The sequence below is a fragment of the Balaenoptera borealis genome, assembly GCF_965194805.1.
Source record: "Balaenoptera borealis genome assembly, chromosome: 8".
In the NCBI taxonomy this organism is placed as follows: Eukaryota; Metazoa; Chordata; class Mammalia; order Artiodactyla; family Balaenopteridae; genus Balaenoptera; species Balaenoptera borealis.
In genome coordinates, this window is record NC_138865.1 from 31220062 (window position 1) to 31239516 (window position 19455).

The following is a 19455-nucleotide window of genomic DNA, read 5'->3' on the forward strand; positions in this document are numbered from 1 at the left end:
TCGAGCTGCAAACCCATCAGATGGAACCACGTGATCATTGTGGCCACCAGCTGACCCCACAGCCACCTTGTGGCTCCCTTGGACCCACCCAGGAATTTCTGAGCCTTCTTTATGGTGAGTCTTGTGGCCTTTTCTCCCTCATTGTGAATCCTCCTGCCAATGAGACATGCTGTGAATGTTAACAAAAGGAAACCTCAACTAGAATTGGAGTCTGGAAGGCCCGTAGAGGGAGCTCTCATGCCGTGTCACTCATCATCAATTACCCCAACAGGAAGAGGTCATTTACTGACCCCAAACAGGAAGTGCAACCACTTTACTACCCCAGCTGGAGGAGGGAAGACTTCCTTCCTGGCCAGCAACAAGAAACAGAAAATAGAAAGAGCTAATAGAAAATTCCGCAGTTTAGCCAATGAGAAGCCATTGTCACCTGAAGTTTCACTTTCCTCCAGTGAACTTTCATTTTTTCCCTTGATGATGACTTTCTTTCCTTGTCCCAACCTCTTTACTTTAAAAGCCTTCTGGGACTTCCCTGGTGGTCCAGGGGCTAAGACTCTGCTCTTCCAATGCACGGGGCATGGGTTCGATCCCTGGTCGGGGAACTAAGATTTCCACATGCCATGTGGCGTGGCCAAAAAACAAAAAGCCTTACATGTTGTGTAACCCGTTGGAGTATCTCCCTTTCTATCAGATGAGATGCTGCCTGATTCATGAATCGTTTAATAAAGCCAATTTATTCAAACCTCAAAGTAAATCTTCAAATTTACTCAGTTAAATTTTGTTTTTTAATACATTGGTGGCATTCAGAGGTGGCCACTAACAGCTGAATATGTATCCCTCCAGAAATGTTCTGTATAAAAATATGTATGTGCACTTTTCTAGGATCCACTCTTATGATTCCTCTTGCTAACAGGATGATTTTATGATTAAATGCTTATCTTTTTAAAAAGAAAAAGATAAATATATTGGTGGCAGTGATGGGATCTGAAGCAAATTTCTGATAACATTTGGGACAAGGAGAAACAGGTGTGGTGCCCACAACTCCTTTGAGTTCACTGTCTTTCTTGCCATTCCTGAAGGTTGTTGGTAAGCTCCTCTTGGTTTGAGCTCCATTCTCTTTGATTGAGTTTGTGCTCGCAATCTAATTGGCTTTCCTTTACAGGGCAGGTCAGTTCGGCTGGTAGAGGATTCTCCCTGAGGCCAAACCCCTAGCCTTTCAGATGGAAATTCACAGGACACAGTAACATCTCTTGGTTATTGCCAGTATATTTTTGAGTGGTAAACCCTAGCCCCTAATTTTGTTCCCTGGATTCCACATTGGGCACTGCTGGCAGTGTAGTCTGCACTTCCCCATCTGTTTGGCATCAGCCCTCAGTTTCCATGCTTGGAACTGGTTGGTGGCGGCTATAGTTCTCCATTTTGTTAGGCATCAGTTTGCAGTCCCCATTCCTTGGGATTTGCTGGTTGGATCTTTTTCCTCAGTCCAAGGATCCCTGGGAATTGGTGGTGGTGCATACCAGGCCTTCTTTTGGCCAGGACATAGTAACATCTCTTTGTTACTGCTGATATATTAAGGCGCAGTTCTTTTGTGTGTTCTTTTGGGTTGACAAAGGCTAGCTAAGGAAATGAGATCCTTTATCACCAAAGAGTTGAGAATGCCAGCTTCTGGCACACCTGCTTATTTTATTTTTGAGAACTATGGTCCTGGAGGCTGTAGATATTTAGAAAGATGGCAAAATTATACTAATATTGATCTAGAATTACAATGGTCATTGTGGGGAATGTTCCAGTTAGACAAGATTGTTCATTTGAGGAAAACACTGGAGAGCAAGGGTTCCCAAATTGGACAGGGAGAATGAGATGCCTGCTTTAATTGGTATGTAAAAGTTTACAGAAGGTCTCAAGATTCCAAAATAGCTTCGTTTAGAGACTTAGAACAAAAAGCTAATGAAAAATTAAGGAGACAAAAGGTACCTGAAACAAAAGACCATAGGACGGATGTGACTGCAGATTTAACTCCTACTGTCCCCCCCTTTCCTTTTTCACCTGAGTACTCTTGTTTTACTCATTTTCTGTCTGAAATACTTTTCTATTCCCAAGAGAATATTTAACAATTGCCATTTAAAGTAAAACTAGCTGAGGTTGTAGGTGAGCCCCCTCAGGTGTCCTTTACCCCTTGGTCAAAGACTGAACTGAGAGCTATAGTCAAAGAATTCTCTAAAACTAGGGAGGAACTCCCAACATTTTTTGAAGAATTTAGAGTCACTGTCACGGCCTATGTCCCCAAACTGCTAGATCTTTATCCGCTTGTACACATGTTGGTAGGACTGGGGGAAGCCCCAGAATGGACGCGGGAAGCAAAATGACATAATCCCTAGGATGATATTCAAGATCCTCAACCTAAAAAGGCTTGCAGAATAACAACTAACCTTTTATAAGCTATTCCTAAAATCTTCCCTGCTCACACTTGGTCTATTATTAATTGGCCTAATAATGATTGGCCTGTTATTCACTCATACAAACAAAAGAGGGGTGAATCTGTGGAAGACTTTAGAGCCAGTTTGTAGGCTCTCTTTTTACAGCATTTGGGGTTGCAAGCAACAAAAAGGCCACTCAGCCTACTTTAACTGCCCTCTTTGTAAATGGATTATCTTCTGAGATTACTGGATTGATAAAAGGGCAGAAAATAGGCTGGGAGGCTGTAGGCCTGACTGAACTCCTGACTATAGCTGAGCATTTTGAAAGGACCTTGGAGCAAGATCACAAACAGAAATCCACCAAGCTCATAGCCTTACAGTTACAACAGCTCTAAGGCAAGAGACACAAAATAACACCTAGGCCTCCCCCATTACAACCTCCTAGGGGTCCATGATCAATTCGATGACCCAAAGTTGATGTTTCATTTGTAATCAGTGAGGACACTAGAAAAAAAGGTGTCCTCAAAGGTCCTATGCAAACTCTTCACAAATGCTCTCGTATCTGTCTCAAAGGGAGGGCCCCCCCCATGACCCTCTCCCCTAGTTGGCAGAACTCCAGAGGGTCTCTGGTAAACTATTACCATCAATTACCTTAAACAGCCCAGAGGAAAATAGAATGAAAATTGATGAAAAACTGCCAAATTTCAGTTGATACTGGAGCTATGCTTTCTACTTTAAACCCCACTCTCATATTTTACTTTGAAATCTACATTAAACCCTAACCCTAACTGTAAACATAATTACCTAACCCTTTAACACCCTATCCCTAGCCCTAACCAGAGCTGTGCTTTCTACTCTAAATCCCACCCTCAAAGAACAACAGGTCCCTCTGAGTCAAGAGGATGTTTCCATAGTGGGAGTACCTAATAAAGTTCAGAGAGAATTTTTATCTCAACCAAGATTCCTTTTTGCCATGCAGTATAGCCCCAGTTAATCTATTCGGTAGAGATCTCTTTTCTAACTTAAAAGGGCCAGTACATTTTGCCTCCAGTGGAGATCTCACCTTAAACTTTCCTGATCAACCTGAACCTGATTATTTATGTTCCCTACAATCTGTCCTGGACATAAAAGAGGAAGTTCAGCAAAAGTTCTCTAATTTGGTGGAGATGCCTGCAAATTTGGGGGCTACTTCTGACAGTGTTAACATCAGAAGAATAAAAAAAATGCAAACCTATAAAGATTCAGATAGATGTAGCTAAACCTCTCCCTAGGTTTCCTCAACAACTATTAAAGCCTGCGGTCATACAAGGTCTCACACCTATTGTAGAAAACTTAATTTCCCGGGAGGTAGTCATTCCTGTACTCGTCCCTGCAGCATGCCAATCTTGCCTGGTTGGAAACCTGGCAGGATGGCGATTTGTCCAGGACTTGGGAGCTGTTAATAAAAATAGTTATTCCCTGTTTTCCTGTTGTTCCAAACCTAGCCACCCTTCTGTCACAAGTTTCAACTGACTTGGAATGGTTTACTGTTGGAGACCTTTGTTCACCTTTCTTCAGCATCCCGGAGACCCAACAGCCAATATCTATCTGCCTTTACTTGGAACAATCAACAATATACCTGCACTTTTATGCCTCAAGGGTTCACTGGGACCCCTTCTTTTTTCTCCCAAGTACCTCACCAAGATTTAAGTACCGTCTAGTTCCCTGAGAAATCAACCTTTTTACCATATGGAGATAACCTCCTGCTGTACTCAGCTACTGTAAAGATTCCATAAGGCATGCATAGAAGATTCCATTGATTTGCTGCAACAGTTAGCTGAGAAAGAACACAAAGGAAAAATTACAATTATCTCTAGACACTGTTCATTACCTAGGACATAATCTAAGCACTGAAGGAATTCAGCTATCTCCAGAGAGAATTAGGCTGATACAAGAATTTCCTAGACTCACAACTAAGTGCTAGCATTGTGGATTTCTAGGTTTAGCTGGTTATTGCAAGCTCTGGGTTCCAAATTTTTCTCTTTTACCTCTTCCACTCTATGAACTTATTAAAGATTTAGTTCCTGAATCCTTTGCTTGGGAAGATAAACATAAGCAGGCTTTTATAAGGCTAAAACAAGCACTGCAAGAGCTGCCTGCCTTAGGGTTACCCAAATGATCAGGTTCAGGTTGATCCGGAAACTTTAAGGTGAGATCTCCACTGGAGGCAAAATATATTAGCCCTTTTAAGTTAGCAAAGAGATCTCTACCTAATAGATTAACTTTAGGTTATTCAAAGCCTTTTACTTGATTTGTGCATGAATGGCATAATCAGGCCCCGCGGAACTATGTGAGCATGGTAGTAAACATAGGCCTTTTGCCTATTATAGCATGCAACTTGAGTCAGTTGCTTATGCCTATCTCAGTTGTCTTAAGGTTATAGCCACAACTGCAAATTTAGTGGAAGCCTTGGCAGATTTGACTCTAGAAAATGAAGTTTATTTGCAAACTCCACACATTGTCCACAGTCTTCTTAACTCTGAATTGACAACGTTTCACTGCAAGTGTCACTAGCTTCACTTCCTGTGAAATCCTGCTTTCACCACCTAATCTTTATCTTAAACTTTACAACGTTCTCAATCCTGCTACACTACTACCTCTGTCTCACAAAGGTGAGGACCATGACTGCAAGGTAACAGTGTCCCATGGGAATTCCCTGGTAGGCCATTGCTTAGGACTCTGAGCTTCCACTGCAGGGAGCGCGGGTTCGATCTCTGGTCGAGGAACTAAGATCCCACAAGCCACGTGGCGCAGCCCAAAACAAAAACAAACACAAAACACAAAAACAAAACAAACAGAAAACAATGTCCCATTTTGTGACACCGTGTCCTGAGTAAAGATGTTACCAAGCCCAAGCTTGCTGTGCTTGCCGCACGACAGGCCAATAAGTCGGAGATGAGGTGTTGAGGCAAGGAATATGACTTTATTCGGAAAGCCAGCAGGCCGAGAAGATGGCGGACTAAAGTCTCAAAATAACCAGCTTATCGGGGTTTGGATGCCAGTTTGTTTTATAGCACAGAGATGGGGAGGAGATGAGGAGGTAAAGTAAAAGGGCCATAAGTTTTGCGAATATCCCCTGGAATGGCCAGCCTCAGGGAGGGGATGTGTTAATTTCTTCTTAATTGCAGCCATCCACAGGTGGACAGAGTCCGTATGTTTCCCTGAACAAAGGCACTTTGGTTTAACATTCAGGCAGAGGAACAGGGTTCCCCGAGGCAGGCCATTATGTACAGACAGTATCCTTTTAGTGAACAAAAGCAGCGGAAGGCAAAGGTTAAAGTCAAAGAAACAGATCCAACGTGTAGTCAGATTTGGCTCCTCCCTGTTCCAATTCCCTACTGTCAATGTCCATTCCACAGTCTTGTGGAAAAAGGGGTGACGGCCCTTCTAATTGCTTCGTCAGATGGAACTTTCCGGGAGTGTCCACCATCGGTGCCAGTGTTCCAAACGTTGTTTGTTTTTTTTGTTCCTCTCTGGAAAGTGTCTCCTTTACACCTGTAGCCTTAAAAAAATATTCTCAGCCTAAAAGTTGAGAGTTATGATCTATTTGACGGGAATTTTGAGAGCTCCAAGCCTGGGAAGCAGCATCTCAAGTTAAGGAATTAAGCAGTTTTCTATGTATGGGAAGATGCAAGAGTCTGGGCTCACTGAAATCATTCATTTGATATGTACCTCAGCTACCCGGGGCCTGTATCCTATATTCTCATATCCTGAGTTTCGTCAGGGCTCACCGGCTCACGTTGGAGGGCTGCAATCGCTAATGAGTGATGTGTCAGGCAATATTCCATTTCTCAGATCCTCTCCTCTTGGTCAGGATTTTGACCAATATTTGGGAGACATTTCAGGATCAAATTTTGTCCCACGGTGCTGGGAGGCTTATCCCAGGTCAGGGGAGAATTCTTGATATGCCACTCCAGGTGCTAGTTTTTGGACTAGGCCCTATTGATAATTAAAGATCCTCTGGATCCTCTATCTAATTATGATCCAGGAGACATTTTCCCTTGTTGCTTCCTCCCATACCTAGAATCACACTATTACAATTATTTTATGTTATAAATGTGATCTATTTCCTCAAGATGTTTAGCCATAGAAGTATTGTTGGAGGCCTGGTTACATACTGGGTACTGTAAGAGACACCAATCTTATAAAATAGACAGGATATAAGTAATGCAGCTAGTAACGTTAACAAAGACACAGTGCAGCAGGGAGACACAAAGAGCAAACAATCTGGAAACAAAGAACAATGATCAGTATAACTACTTGTAATCCAATTGCAATAGCGAGCGACCAGAGGTACCATAACTGAGTTAGTGAGCCATCCGCTGTTTCAGTGTACCAGCAGTGCATACTTAGACATGCACGGCTTCATCTTTGAGACAAGCATACGCTACTGGCAGGATCAACCAGGTAGAGAGAAAAAGATAAATGTTTCAATTCTGCTTACAAGGGTATAATTTAACAAATTACTCTAAGTCATAATTAGTTTAAGGGGAGACTTGCTTACACCTGGAAAACACAGATTTAAAACAGTCATTTTTCAGATAGAAACCATAAAAATTATAACCATAGTCACCAGTTTACCCAGTTATGTGCAACTAATCGTTTTTGTTAACAGCTTTATGAAGCCATCAGGTTTCCCATTAGAATTCTTCAAGATCTTACCCAGTTCACCTTTATGGTCTGAAAACCAGAAACTTGTATTTATCCGAAGGTCCCTTCTATAAATCTTCTTGAAGAGGAAGCATTTTTGCAAAGGCATCAGAGTGAAACCATAACTGTGTACAATGACGAAAGACTTAAGAAGGCACTTTTTTTTTGGGGGGGGGGTGTAATTCAGATTTTATTGCTTATTATGTCATTCCATACAACTTTAGGTAAACACGTTGAGAAAATATACTGGGAGTATTAAACAGATGATGGCAATATTGATGAAAATGTTCAAGTGTTTTACATAAGGTAGTTAAGAGGCACCGCTGCCACCATCATCCTCCCCCGGAAATTTGTACATTTCGTGTAAAAAGAGTAAAAATAGTTCATTGGCATTTAACTAGCATTATTCCTTGTAATCTATGAACCACGATATGCCTGAATAATTTCAGAATCTTCAGAGCAAAACAAAGCATTTTCTTCCACTAGCAGACATAGCAGTTTCCGTTTCTTTAAAAAACAAGCAAACAAATCAGCACAACAAAATCTATACACACAACCCCAAAACAAAAAAGTTGGCATATTCCAGTGGTCCGGAATTTTGACGTTTCTATCGCATTAATTCAAGAAATAAAATGTGATTCAGCATTTTAAAATGAGACAAGCTTCTTCACCATAGTTATACTTACTTTATAATTGAAACGATTTAACTGAAGCCAATGTTAACTCAGCAAAAACCATGGCTATAACTCAAACTGCTCTTTTGATAAAGAAACTTCTTTAAAAGTTAACTATTCTTTAAAAACTCAGACCCGAGCTGCACAGGTGTAATTGAGGAACCAACAACTGACTCTTCCAGAAACCACAGCAGCAGTTCTAAGTGTTTTTGAAGCTGGGGAGTATATACAGAATCACTGTAAACGGCACATACGCATCAGTAACTTCCTGCTAAAACAGCATTTGAAAGACTTCTATGTCTATTTTTACAAAGATGAGTGGGCTGAGACATACATTTGGCTACTTGAAAAGAAACAAAGAGAAGGCACGTTTAAATCTGATTACGATGCAGTTGACAAAGTAACGTGGTTACTGCGGTGACATGCAACACTTTCCGATAATAAAGAGAATTCTGACTGGTAACATTTTACCAGGACATACCAAATTTTAGGAACTCCATATAATCTGTAGAATACCTGTATCATTTGGCATACAATGTAACCTAAGAAGATTTATTGCTTATTTGACAACACTTCCCGTGTAATTCAACATACCAAGTCAACCGAATTAGTTAATATCTCTCTTTGGGATGTTTCAGGGGCGCTTTGAAGCACCCCAAAGTTAGCTAGAGCTCAAAGGAACTTCATTATAATTTGATTTGGGAAGTTTTGTCCGAAAAATAAGAAAAGGGTTTCAAACAGTCAGGATCACATGTCACTGTGAAACAATAGTTATTCAGTTAGCCAAAGTAACAATAAAAGATTTCAAAGGCAAGTACAGAACAGATCTCTGAAAAGGTAGAAAAACTAAAAATCTGGCATCAAAGGCAGTCCAAAATCTTAAAAAACCTTGTCTTCTTAACAGAGAGAAAAGCGAAATTCAAGTTTTGCACCAGCTTACTTTTAAAATTTATTGACTCAATTAAACTTATTTTAAACTTAGTCAATCCTGACCACGTACAGAACTCTTTTTTTCAGGGTCCACTTTCCATAAACCTTCTGTCACTTATTTTAGCACAATTCTGACTTTCAAGTGGTCAAATATCTGGAGAGACTAATTTTAGATAGACCTTCCTAAAAGATAAGTAGTTTAAAAAGTTCACCTAAAGCTCTTATTTCATTTGCATTTTCTTTCCTTAAAAGTTTCTTCACATCAGGTTATTTCCTTGCTGACAAATTTGCAATAGATATAACAAGATTTTATTTAGCTTATATTAAACCTAGGCACAATAAAAGTATTATACTTAATGTTGATAACTCTAACAGCATGTCTATATTAATTAGATCAACAAACGACCGTTAGTACCAGGTCTTAATTAATACTGACTATTTCCCAGTTCACATGAACCTGAAGCTCATTTAGCTCAATTTCTCTTGTATTTAGAATAGTTTGGTTTGTAAGTGCTCACTTTTCTTTAAGCCAATTAAATAGAGCTCATCCACAAATCAACCTCAGCAATGTTATCCAAAGACAAAGACACATACAAGGACACAAACATACAGAGACGTCATAGTTGTCCAAATTCCATAGTTGTCCAAAATTTCCAAATTTCAGCAGGGAGTCAGATACAGCCATGTGAAACCCCTCAGTTTACAAAAAGAGGTTGGATTCAAATTAGGTTTCTGACAGATGGAAAAAATCAAACTCACTTGTCTAGATGGCTGAATTTTTACAGAAAAGACACTTAGGTTTTTTATTTATCCTTGATAAGTCAATTTCTAAATTACTTTACCTTCTTTTAAAAAGATGCATTTTAAAAAGATGGCAGAGATGAGGGTTCCGGAGAAGACCAGAAAGGACGTTTGCATCTCAAAGATACAGGCAAGTTTTTCCTAGGATGACTTTGTTTCCCCTTTGTTTAATATTTACAAGCCTCTTAAGATAAACAGGGAGGGTTTGGGGAGTGGTATCTGTTGGAGAGTCAATCAACTCGTTCCCCACACTCAAAGTTCCCTGGGGCTCCTGTGGGGAAATTAGAATGGGGCGCCTCAAGTCCAAGGGCGTCGCCTCACCTCCTATAGGATGTCAGCACAAGGGAAATTGCCCTGCTGTGGAAGTGGCTCCCGGTCCAAATTGGTGGCCTGTGGAGTCTTAGATGGTGATACTAAATCCGGCTCCTGTGCTCTGGGGGTTAACACAGAAACTTCTATTTGATCCCCGTGGGTAGGGGAAACAGGAGGTGGTGAATATGATGGCGGCATGGGGGGAGGGTGGGCAGTTGGAACAACTGCCGGTGCAGCTTGCTGTTTTGCAAAACACTTGTAACTGCGAGATCCTATAAAAGTTGAGTGAGCCATTCAGGGGCTACCGCCCTTCTGATCCTGTATTTTGGGTCCGCACCCTATTACAATAGTATATCATGTGTTTCTTAGTCATAGGCTCAGGGCTATGTTTCACCCATTTATCTAATATAGGCCCCAAAGGGCTCTCCTTCAGGGTAGATGGAGTATTTCCCATTGTGTACACCAAAACGCAAAAGACGCAAGCAAACTCTGGCATCAGTGCACACCAAACCAAGACCAAAACCAACGAACCAGTTCCCAAATCGGTTCTGAGGGCGTGTAGTGGTGTAGAGAGCAGCCGTCTGGTCCAGAAGCCCACAGGCAGCTAGGAGGAGCTGTGTTAGTCCAAAGGCTCCGGGACACATAGTCCATTCTCAGCCCAGAAGGAGCAGCCAGGGGGAACCAGTGGGAGGACTTGACTAACTGACCTTTGTGCCTGCTATAAAGCTTATTGTTTAGCTCTTCGCCAGTAAAATATGGAGGGTTTGTACGTGGCTGCATAAATGGGTCTATGAATGATGGACAAGTGTGGTATTTGTTGCCTCCGGAGTGTGAAGAGACCTAAGTAAGACGAGTTGGGCTTGCTATAGTGTGTTGGGGGGCTGAATAGTTAACAGCTGAGGTTTAGCTGCAAGAGGAATTTCCTGGCTTTTAGAGGATCAGTTAATGCCCAGAAATGTAATAGTTGTGGAGAGCCCTTGAATTTTCTGTGGGGCAGTAGCCCACCTGGATGTTATAGATGGGTCACCAACCATGTTAGGGCCTCGTGCACCAATCTCCTGAGGGGCTCTGGATTAGAACATCAGTATAGTGCCAGACGGTGCAAGGGGACACCAGGTCTTGCCAGCAAAGACTGTGGGCAATAGCTGGGCTGTTAAGATAGCCAGTAGGCAGACAGGTTAAAACACACTGGGTGCCTTCTGCAGTAAAAGTAGACTGCAGCTGGGACTCCTCAATAACTGGTACTGAATAGAACATAATAGCTAGATTGTCACAGCAAAGTAATTCCCTGGAGCCCTTTGGATATCCTTAATTAACTGGACAGTGTTGGAAATGGGAGCCTTAATAGTGGGGATCAGCATTGATATTTCCGTAGTTGCTTATAAGGCGCCACTCATTAATAGCAGGCTTTAATAGCAGCCAAATGGGGGAATTGAAAAGGAGAAATGGTGTGTTTAATGACTTCTTCTTGTCCTAAATTTTGAATTTTGGGCTGCAATCCCACAGCCCCCTGTCATACATGTTATTGGGGGATATTTGCTGTCTTAGGTGGCAGTCTTATGGGCTCCCAATATTCAGCTTCCACCAGGAAGACCAGGGATTTGGGTTTGTTCCAAATGGCGTTGCGGTACATCAGGGCATCCATAACGGGATGTAACGGGAAAGGGTAGGGCCAAAGGGGCTACCACCACTACAAGATTTTTAATAAAGATTGTTTCAGTAGTGACAGTCAATGGAAGCTGAATGCTTTCCACTCCCCTGACTATTATGCGTTGTAATCTAACGTGTGGCCCTTGCTTATAATTGAAGGGTTTCCCAGGAAGCACTGTAATTTGAGCTCCAGTTGTCAATGAGAGCCATAAGAAAAGTTGTTTATGTGTGTCCCAAGGATAATTAGAGAAGTATATGGGCAGTTGTCCCAGAGGAGGTCCATGCTCCAGGGATCTGCCAGGTCCCTAAGGCAGAGGCCTTGGCAGAGGTCAGGGTACAGGATTCGGAGAGGTGACAGCTGCCCATCACTCCAGTCTGCTGAAGAGTCTGTAACGCCTGAGCAAAAATTTCTACCTTGTGCTTGGGCTGTCCCAGGGTTACGTCATTAGGGACCCCGATCTCCAGAGCTGCCAATACAGGGAGGTCTGTTAGTCATCCCATGAAGGATGGAGCTGTGTGAAGCACCACCCCTTGGTGGAGACCAGTAAGGGTCCCAGAAGTCCCTCTATCCCTTAAGGGTCCTCTGTTGGGTTCCTGGCCGATGGGGCAGCGGGGCCCATGTGCCTTTACTGGCAAGCGAGATTTGGGGCTTCAGAAAAATTATCTTTCTCATATCTAGCTACAACATGGATGCAGTCCAATGCCTGTTGTACTGTATCTGACGTTTCTTTGAATTGTAACAGCATGGCTTTATAATTAGGGGGAGCACAGTTCTCCCCCTTCCCTTGGAGAAATGTTTTCTAGAAAAATTTGCATTTCTATCATGGTATAGTTACATGTCTCTGTTTCTTGTTCATGCTGGTCATCCGATGTTTTGGTGCAGTGGATGGTGACAGGGAATACCTGGCAGGGAGTTTTCCTCTTCCCTGACTCATATGCTGCCACTTCCCGTTTAGGGTGTCCCAGTCAGCCTTGGTGGGGTCAAGGGATGATTTGCAACAGCAGCAAGAATTGCAGCAACATAGGAGGCACTTACCTCAGCGGCATTTGCCCTCTCGGGGTGCCATGATGCCCCTGGTAGAGCTGCCTCTGTCATGGGTTAGGGCTGTGTGGGGAACTCATGGATGTATGTTTGGGGTATAGGACGGTTTGGGGTAATAGTAAAGCTGTGTAGAGACTGTGTATGTGTGATCTGGGGAGAGATGGGGGGCCTGAGTGCCTTTATGAGTGTACGGTTGGTGTAGCATTGTGCGGCTGGGTGGTGGGGCTGGTTCTGGGTGTTTTGAGGCTCTGTGTGCAGGCATTTGAGAAGAGGTAAGGGTATGCATTTTAATGTTTTGTGTGTTGGATCTGTGTGTATTCAGAGTATAGGGGTTATACATATGCTCATCCTGTAGGGTAAGAGTTTAGGGAGTGTATTTTTGGTGTGGAGGAATTTGCAGAGACTGGGGTTGTCAGTGTAAATTGGGGTTGCTAGCTGTGTGTGTATAATCAGGGGATGTGACAGAGGCTGTTTATAGTATCTCAAGAGGGAGATGGGTGTATGTTTGTATTGGGGGTGTGAGTTCATCATGTGTTGTGGGGGGAATATTTAGGAGAAAGTTGGAAACATTGTGTCTCTCTGATGGTATTTTGTGTTTGTCTCAGCTTCTGAGGCATTGTACATACGTGGATGTTTACAGCTGTGGGGGGACTGTATGTGTTATATTTGGATTTGGGGGTTGTGTCTTATATTAAGAAGTATGTGAGTTTGGTTTGAATGTATTTGGCTATTGTTGAAGGGTTTGTGTGTTTGCACTGGGGGGTTATATGGGGTTGGGTGGATTTTTGTGAGATATGAGGATTTAGGTGTTTGATTATCAGGGGCCGTTGGGGGTGTGTTTTTGTATTCAAGACTGTGGCTGTGATTTTATTGGGGTTTGTAGTGCATGTATACTGGAGCAGGAGGGTTCTGGGCACACAGGCATCTGCTTATAGGTAGGGAGTTTGTGTGTTTGAGGATGTTTGGAGCTCTGTGGGGCTGTGTGATGGTGGCACAGGCGACTGTGGGCAGGTGGAGTGTGTGTTGGGCTGGAAGGGAAACTCGAGGGCATGTTGGTGACTGTGAGGCGCCCATGTGAACTCCCACGTGGACTGACCTTTGTTCCTTCTGATCTTCTATGGCTTGGACCCATCCTGATCTTCTGTGGCAGCTACTCCCCTGGAATGTTCAGCAATACTCTGCTCATTCTTAGCCAGATGAGTCAGGAAATGTCACTTCCTCTGGCAGCTGGATGTGTCTCTTGCAAGTGAGTGGTCCTGGAGTCCAGGGTGCAGGACTGGTGGACAGATGCAGAGTGAGGCTGATTCCCATTCCCCCATGAGCCCTCTCCTCAGTGAGGTGGCCAGGAGGTCAGGGCTGTATCTCCAGAGGGTCAGACATGGCCAGTCCTCTCTAGAATGTGCTGGAGGGGCCAACTCATTGAACGGACCCTGCCAGGAGATAAACAGACCCCCAGGACAATTCCTAAGGGAGAAGTTTATACCTACCCATCTTCCACTTTCTGCTTTGGATGGCCTCTACCACAAGGTAAAAGCTAAGCCCCCTCATACGGCCCTTCTTGGCCTGGTCTTACTGACCGACCAGTCTCTCCCCACATCCTGGCTCACTCTGGGCCCTCTGGTGATACCAGCATGAGGCCCCCTTGCATGTCAGTTCTCACCTCCTTCCCTTGGCCCATGCTGCCCTTGCTGTTTGTCCTGCTCTTCCTCCCCCAAGGCTGTGAGTCACCTTCTCCAGGTGGGAAGGATCCACTGAAAATGCAAATTTGGGTAATTACTGCATCATCTGAGTCTCTAGCACGTGCCAGGCACTATGACGCTTGCCAAATCCATAAAAACCCCACAAAGCAGGTGTGCTATTAGTTGCACTTTGCAGGTGATGAAGCTGAGGTTCAGAGGTGAGCAACCATGACCAAGTACCCTGTATGTACCAGAATATCAATCAGACTGGTCAACGTATCCAATAAAGCCAAACATTAGTCTGATCAGTACGCCTAGATGCCAGGCTGTAAAGGCGCAAAATATGTCCCAGCAAGAGAAGGAGCAGTGCCAAGTACCCCAGCAAAGAAGCAGAGTTCATATCCTGCTTTCTTAATCAAAATAACTGCAGATCAACCCACAATTTCCTACTCTGTTAATAGGAGGAAAATACCAATGTGCGTTGTCCTATAAAACTACCTTAAAATAATATGTATGATCCCGAGTGCTTTGGTAATGACCCCAAATCATCATCATGAAGTTGGGATACTTCTTCAAACACTGCAAGTCTTACACACTGGCATATAGAATCTGTCAAGTCAGTTCTTTGGGTAATGATGGTAGATAGAAGTGGCCCAGAAGGACAGAAGACAGAAAATAGAGCAGAAACTATTTGTCCAGAGGTGACAATGGGTCATAGCCAAGGTTCAAGCATTACTAGGGAGGTGGTGAAAATAGTAATGGGCATAGAGTGTAATAAGTCAAGGATATCTAATGTAGTTTCCAATGAAAGTTTGGGAAAGACATATAACTAAAAAGATAATAGGCTGGGAGGTGAAATAATACAAAACATTTGATATATTTTTTACAAGGATAAAAGAAGATAGAAATGAACATTAAAGAAGTAGATCAAATAGAAAAACTGTAAGATGGTAATAACCTCACAATATGATGAGGCAACTTAGATTTATTTTGTTTAAATAAATGGGTAGCCTATATTTAGAGTAGTTTTAAGTTTAAAGAGAATTTGCGCAGAGTATAGAGTTCCCATACACCCCCTCACATCTATTCCCCAAACCAAAGTTTCCCCTATTATTAACGTCTTGCATTAGTGTGGGGCATTTTTTACAAGTGATGAGCCAAAGTTCATACATTCCTATTAACTAATATCCATAGTTTACATTACAGTTTACTCTGTTGCATATCCTATGGGTTTTGACGAATGTATGACAAGCATTGACCATTACAGTATCATACAGAATAGTTTAAGTGCCCTACCTTTTCCAGGATGTCATATAGCTGAAATCATACAGTATGTATCCATTTCAGTTTGGCCTCTTTCATTTAGCAATATGTGTTTAGGGTTCCTCCATGTCTCTTCCATTTAGTACTCTTATAGCTCAAGCTCCCATAACATAATACTATAGGCTTGGTGACTTTAACAACTCACAGTTCTAGAGGCTTGGAAGTCTAAGATCACGGTGCTGGCCAATTCAGTGCCTGGTGAGGGCTCTCTTCCTGGCTTGCAGACAACTGTCTTTTCACTGTGTCCTCACATGGTGGAGAGAGACAGAAAAAACTCTCTGGTTTCCTCTTACAGGGGCACTAACAGAGCCTAATCCTCATGACATCATTTAAACTAATTACCTGCCAAAGGCCTCATCTCCAAATACCATCACTTTGTTAGAGCTTGAATATATGAATTTTGGGGGGACAGAATTCAGTTGCTAGCCTCATTCTTCTAACAGTATAAAATATGACGAATAAAGAAAGCTCATCATTAAATTATCTCTTTTCTAGCAATACATAGATATTTACTTGCTTTTTATAAACCATTTACATATTTTAAGGTAAATGAATTAAAGATTTTAAAAAGTCAGGTAGAACAAGATAAGAAATTGTAGGTACAAACATGTTGAAGCAAAAACACGTAAACCCCGCCGTTGCACGGTCTCAAAAATTCAGTTAGAGTTCTAAGGTCTGATTTAGGTTTCCACCTCTGGTTCATGCCATTTGCTCTACCACAACAATAGGGATGGGGTAGTATGCTAAAGTTAGGGCATTAAAAAAACCATTAGAAAACAGATACCTCGTTAAACTGAATGTTTATTTGGTGTGAATTGAGGCTGTTTCTTCCTAGCGATATGATTCATATTAAAACTTGTCAGGACACAGTAAATTAACTAAACGTAACTTGGGGAGAAGTTTTACTTTTTACGGAGATAAAATTAACCGTTTTAACTCGCACGATTCAATAGCATTTAGTACCTTCACCATGTTGTGCAACCCTTAGTTCTACGTGGTTCAAAAATATTTTTATCGCTGTAAAGGGAAGACCTACCCATGCTTTCTTCTACCTAACCCCTGGGCAGTCACCAATCTGCTTTCTGTCTCTATAGATATATCTATTTGGATATTTCATATAAGTGTAAATTATACAGTATGTGACCATTTATGTCTGGCTTCTTTCACATAGCATAATTTTCAAGGTTCACCCATATTGTAGTATGTATCATTACCTCATTTCTTTCTTCTTCCCATCTTTAATGAGGTATAATAGAGAAATAAAAATATATATTTAAGATATACAACTTGATGTTTTGATATGCATATACATTTTTGAAATAATTGCCACAATCAAGCCAATTCACATATCCATCACCTCATATAATTACCACTTTCTTTTTTCTTTCTTTATGGTGAGAACACTTCAGATCTACCCTCTTAGCAAATTACAAGTACACAATACAGCATTGTTAACTATATGCACATTGTTGTACACTAGATTTCCAGAAATTATTCACCTTGCATAACTGAAACTTTGTACCTCGTGATCAATATCTGCCAATTTTCCCATCCCCTCATCTACTGTCAACCACTGTTCTGCACCCCACATCTATGACTATTTCAGATTCCACATAAAAGCAGCATCTTGAAGTGTTTGTAGCTGACTTTCTGTATCTGGCTTATTTCACTTAGCATAATCTCTTTCAGGTTCATCCATGTTGTCACAAATAGCAGCATTTCCTTCATTTTAAAGGCTGAATAATATTCCATCGTATACAGGCATACCTTGGATATCTTGCAGGTTTGGTTCCAAACCACCAAAATAAAGCAAATATTGCAACAAAACAAGCCACATGAATTTTTTGGTTTACCCGTGCATATAAAACTTATGTGTAGGGCTTCTCTGGTGGTGCGGTGGTTGAGAATCCGCCTGCCAATACAGGGGACATGGGTTCGAGCCCTGGTCTGGGAAGATCCCACATGCCACAGAGCAACTGGGCCCGTGAGCCACAATTACTGAGCCTGCGCGTCTGGAGGCTGTGCTCCGCAACAAGAGAGGCTGCTATAGTGAGAGGTCCGCGCACCACGATGAAGAGTGGCACCCGCTCGCCGCAACTAGAGAAAGCCCTGGCACAGAAACGAAGACCCAACACAACCAAAAATAAATAAATAAATAAATAAATAAATAAATAAATAAATAACGTATGTGTATACTATATTATAGTATGTTAATATGCGATAGCATTATGTCTAAAAAACCAATGTTCATACCTTAATTTTAAAGTAATGCTAATTGGGAAAATGGCACCAATGGACTTAATGCAGGATTGCCACAAACCTTCAATCTGTAGACAACGTAGTATCGGCAAAGCACAATAAAATGAGATATGCCTGTTTATATACCACACTCTATTTATCCATTCATGAATCTACAGACACTTCGGTTGATCCAATATCTTGGCTACTGTGAAAAGTAAACATGGAAGTGCATATGTCTCTTCACGATACCAATTTCATTTCCTTTTGCTGTATACCCAGAAGTGGGATTGCTGAGTCATAAGGCAGTTGTATTTTTAATGTTTTGAGGAACTTCAATACTGTTTTCCTTAGTGGCTGTATCAACTTATGTACTCAACAAAAATGCGTGAGGGTTCCCTTTTCTCCACATCCTCATCAACACTTGTTATCTTTTGTCTTTTTGATAATTGCCATTGTAACAGGTGTGAGGTGATATCTCATTGTGGTTTGACTTGCATTTCTCTGACAGTTAGTGATGTTGAGCACCTTTTCATACATCTGTTGGCCATTTATATGCCTCCTTTGGAGAAATGTCTATTCAAGTCCTTTGCCCATTTTTAAAACTAAATTTATTTTATTTATTTATTTATTTTTGGCTGTGTTGGATCTTTGTTGCTGAGCGTGGGCTTTCTCTGGTTGAGGCAAGTGAGGGCTACTCTGTTGTGGTGCACGGGCTTCTCATTGCAGTTGCTTCTCTCATTGCAGAGCACGATCTCTAGGTGCGCGGGCTTCAGGAGTTGTGGCTCACAGGCTCTAGAGCGCAGGCTCAGTGGTTGTGGCGTGTGGACTTAGTTGCTCCACGGCATGTGGGATCTTCCTGGACCAGGGCTCCAACCCGTGTCCCCTGCATTGGCAGGTGGATTCTAAAGCACTGCACCACCAGGGAAGTCCCCCATTGGGATTTTAATAAGGATTGCATTGAATCTGTGGATCACTTTGGGTAGTATGGATATTTTAATGATAGTAAATCCTCCAGTTCATGAACATGGGATATCTTTCCATATTATCAGTGTCATCTTTAATTTTCCTCATCCATTTTTTATACTTTTCAATGTAGAGATCTTTCACCCCTTTGGCTAAATTTATTCCTAAGTATTTTATTCTTTGTAATGAAATTAAGAATGGGGTTGTTTTCTTAATTTCCTTTTTTGGGTAGGTCATTCCTTTTGCATAATGACTTCTATATGCTGATTTTATATCCTGCAACTTTACTAAACTCACCTATGAGTTCTAACAGTTTTTTGGTTTTTATTTATTTATTTATTTATGATTGGGTGTGTTGGGTCTTCGTTTCTGTGCGAGGGCTTTCTCTAGTTGTGGCAAGCGGGGGCCACTCTTCATCACGGTGCGCGGGCCTCTCACTATCGCGGCCTCTTGTTGCGGAGCACAGGCTCCAGACGTGCAGGCTCAGTAGCTGTGGTTCACGGGCCCATTTTCTCCGTGGCATGTGGGATCTTCCCAGACCAGGGCTCGAAGCCGTGTCCCCTGCATTGGCAGGCAGATTGTCAACCACTGCACCACCAGGGAAGCCCCTCTAACAGTTTTTATCGCTGTTGTTGTTGAATCTTTAGGATTTTCTACATGTATGATCATGTCATCTGCAAACAGAGGTAATTTTATTTCTTCCTTTCTGATTTGGATGCATTTTATTTCTTTTTCTT

The 19455-nt window shown here is 42.0% G+C and overlaps 1 protein-coding gene across 1 annotated transcript in view; it reads left to right on the forward strand.

The window, feature by feature from the left end:
• Nucleotides 1-19455, forward strand: part of LOC309634364 (uncharacterized protein) — a 108901-nt gene that overhangs the window by 4156 nt on the left and 85290 nt on the right. Inside the window, exon 2 of the mRNA XM_082404318.1 lies at nucleotides 6-114. Coding sequence (XP_082260444.1) covers nucleotides 6-114 — 109 coding nt within the window. The remainder of the gene's footprint in view (nucleotides 1-5; nucleotides 115-19455) is intronic.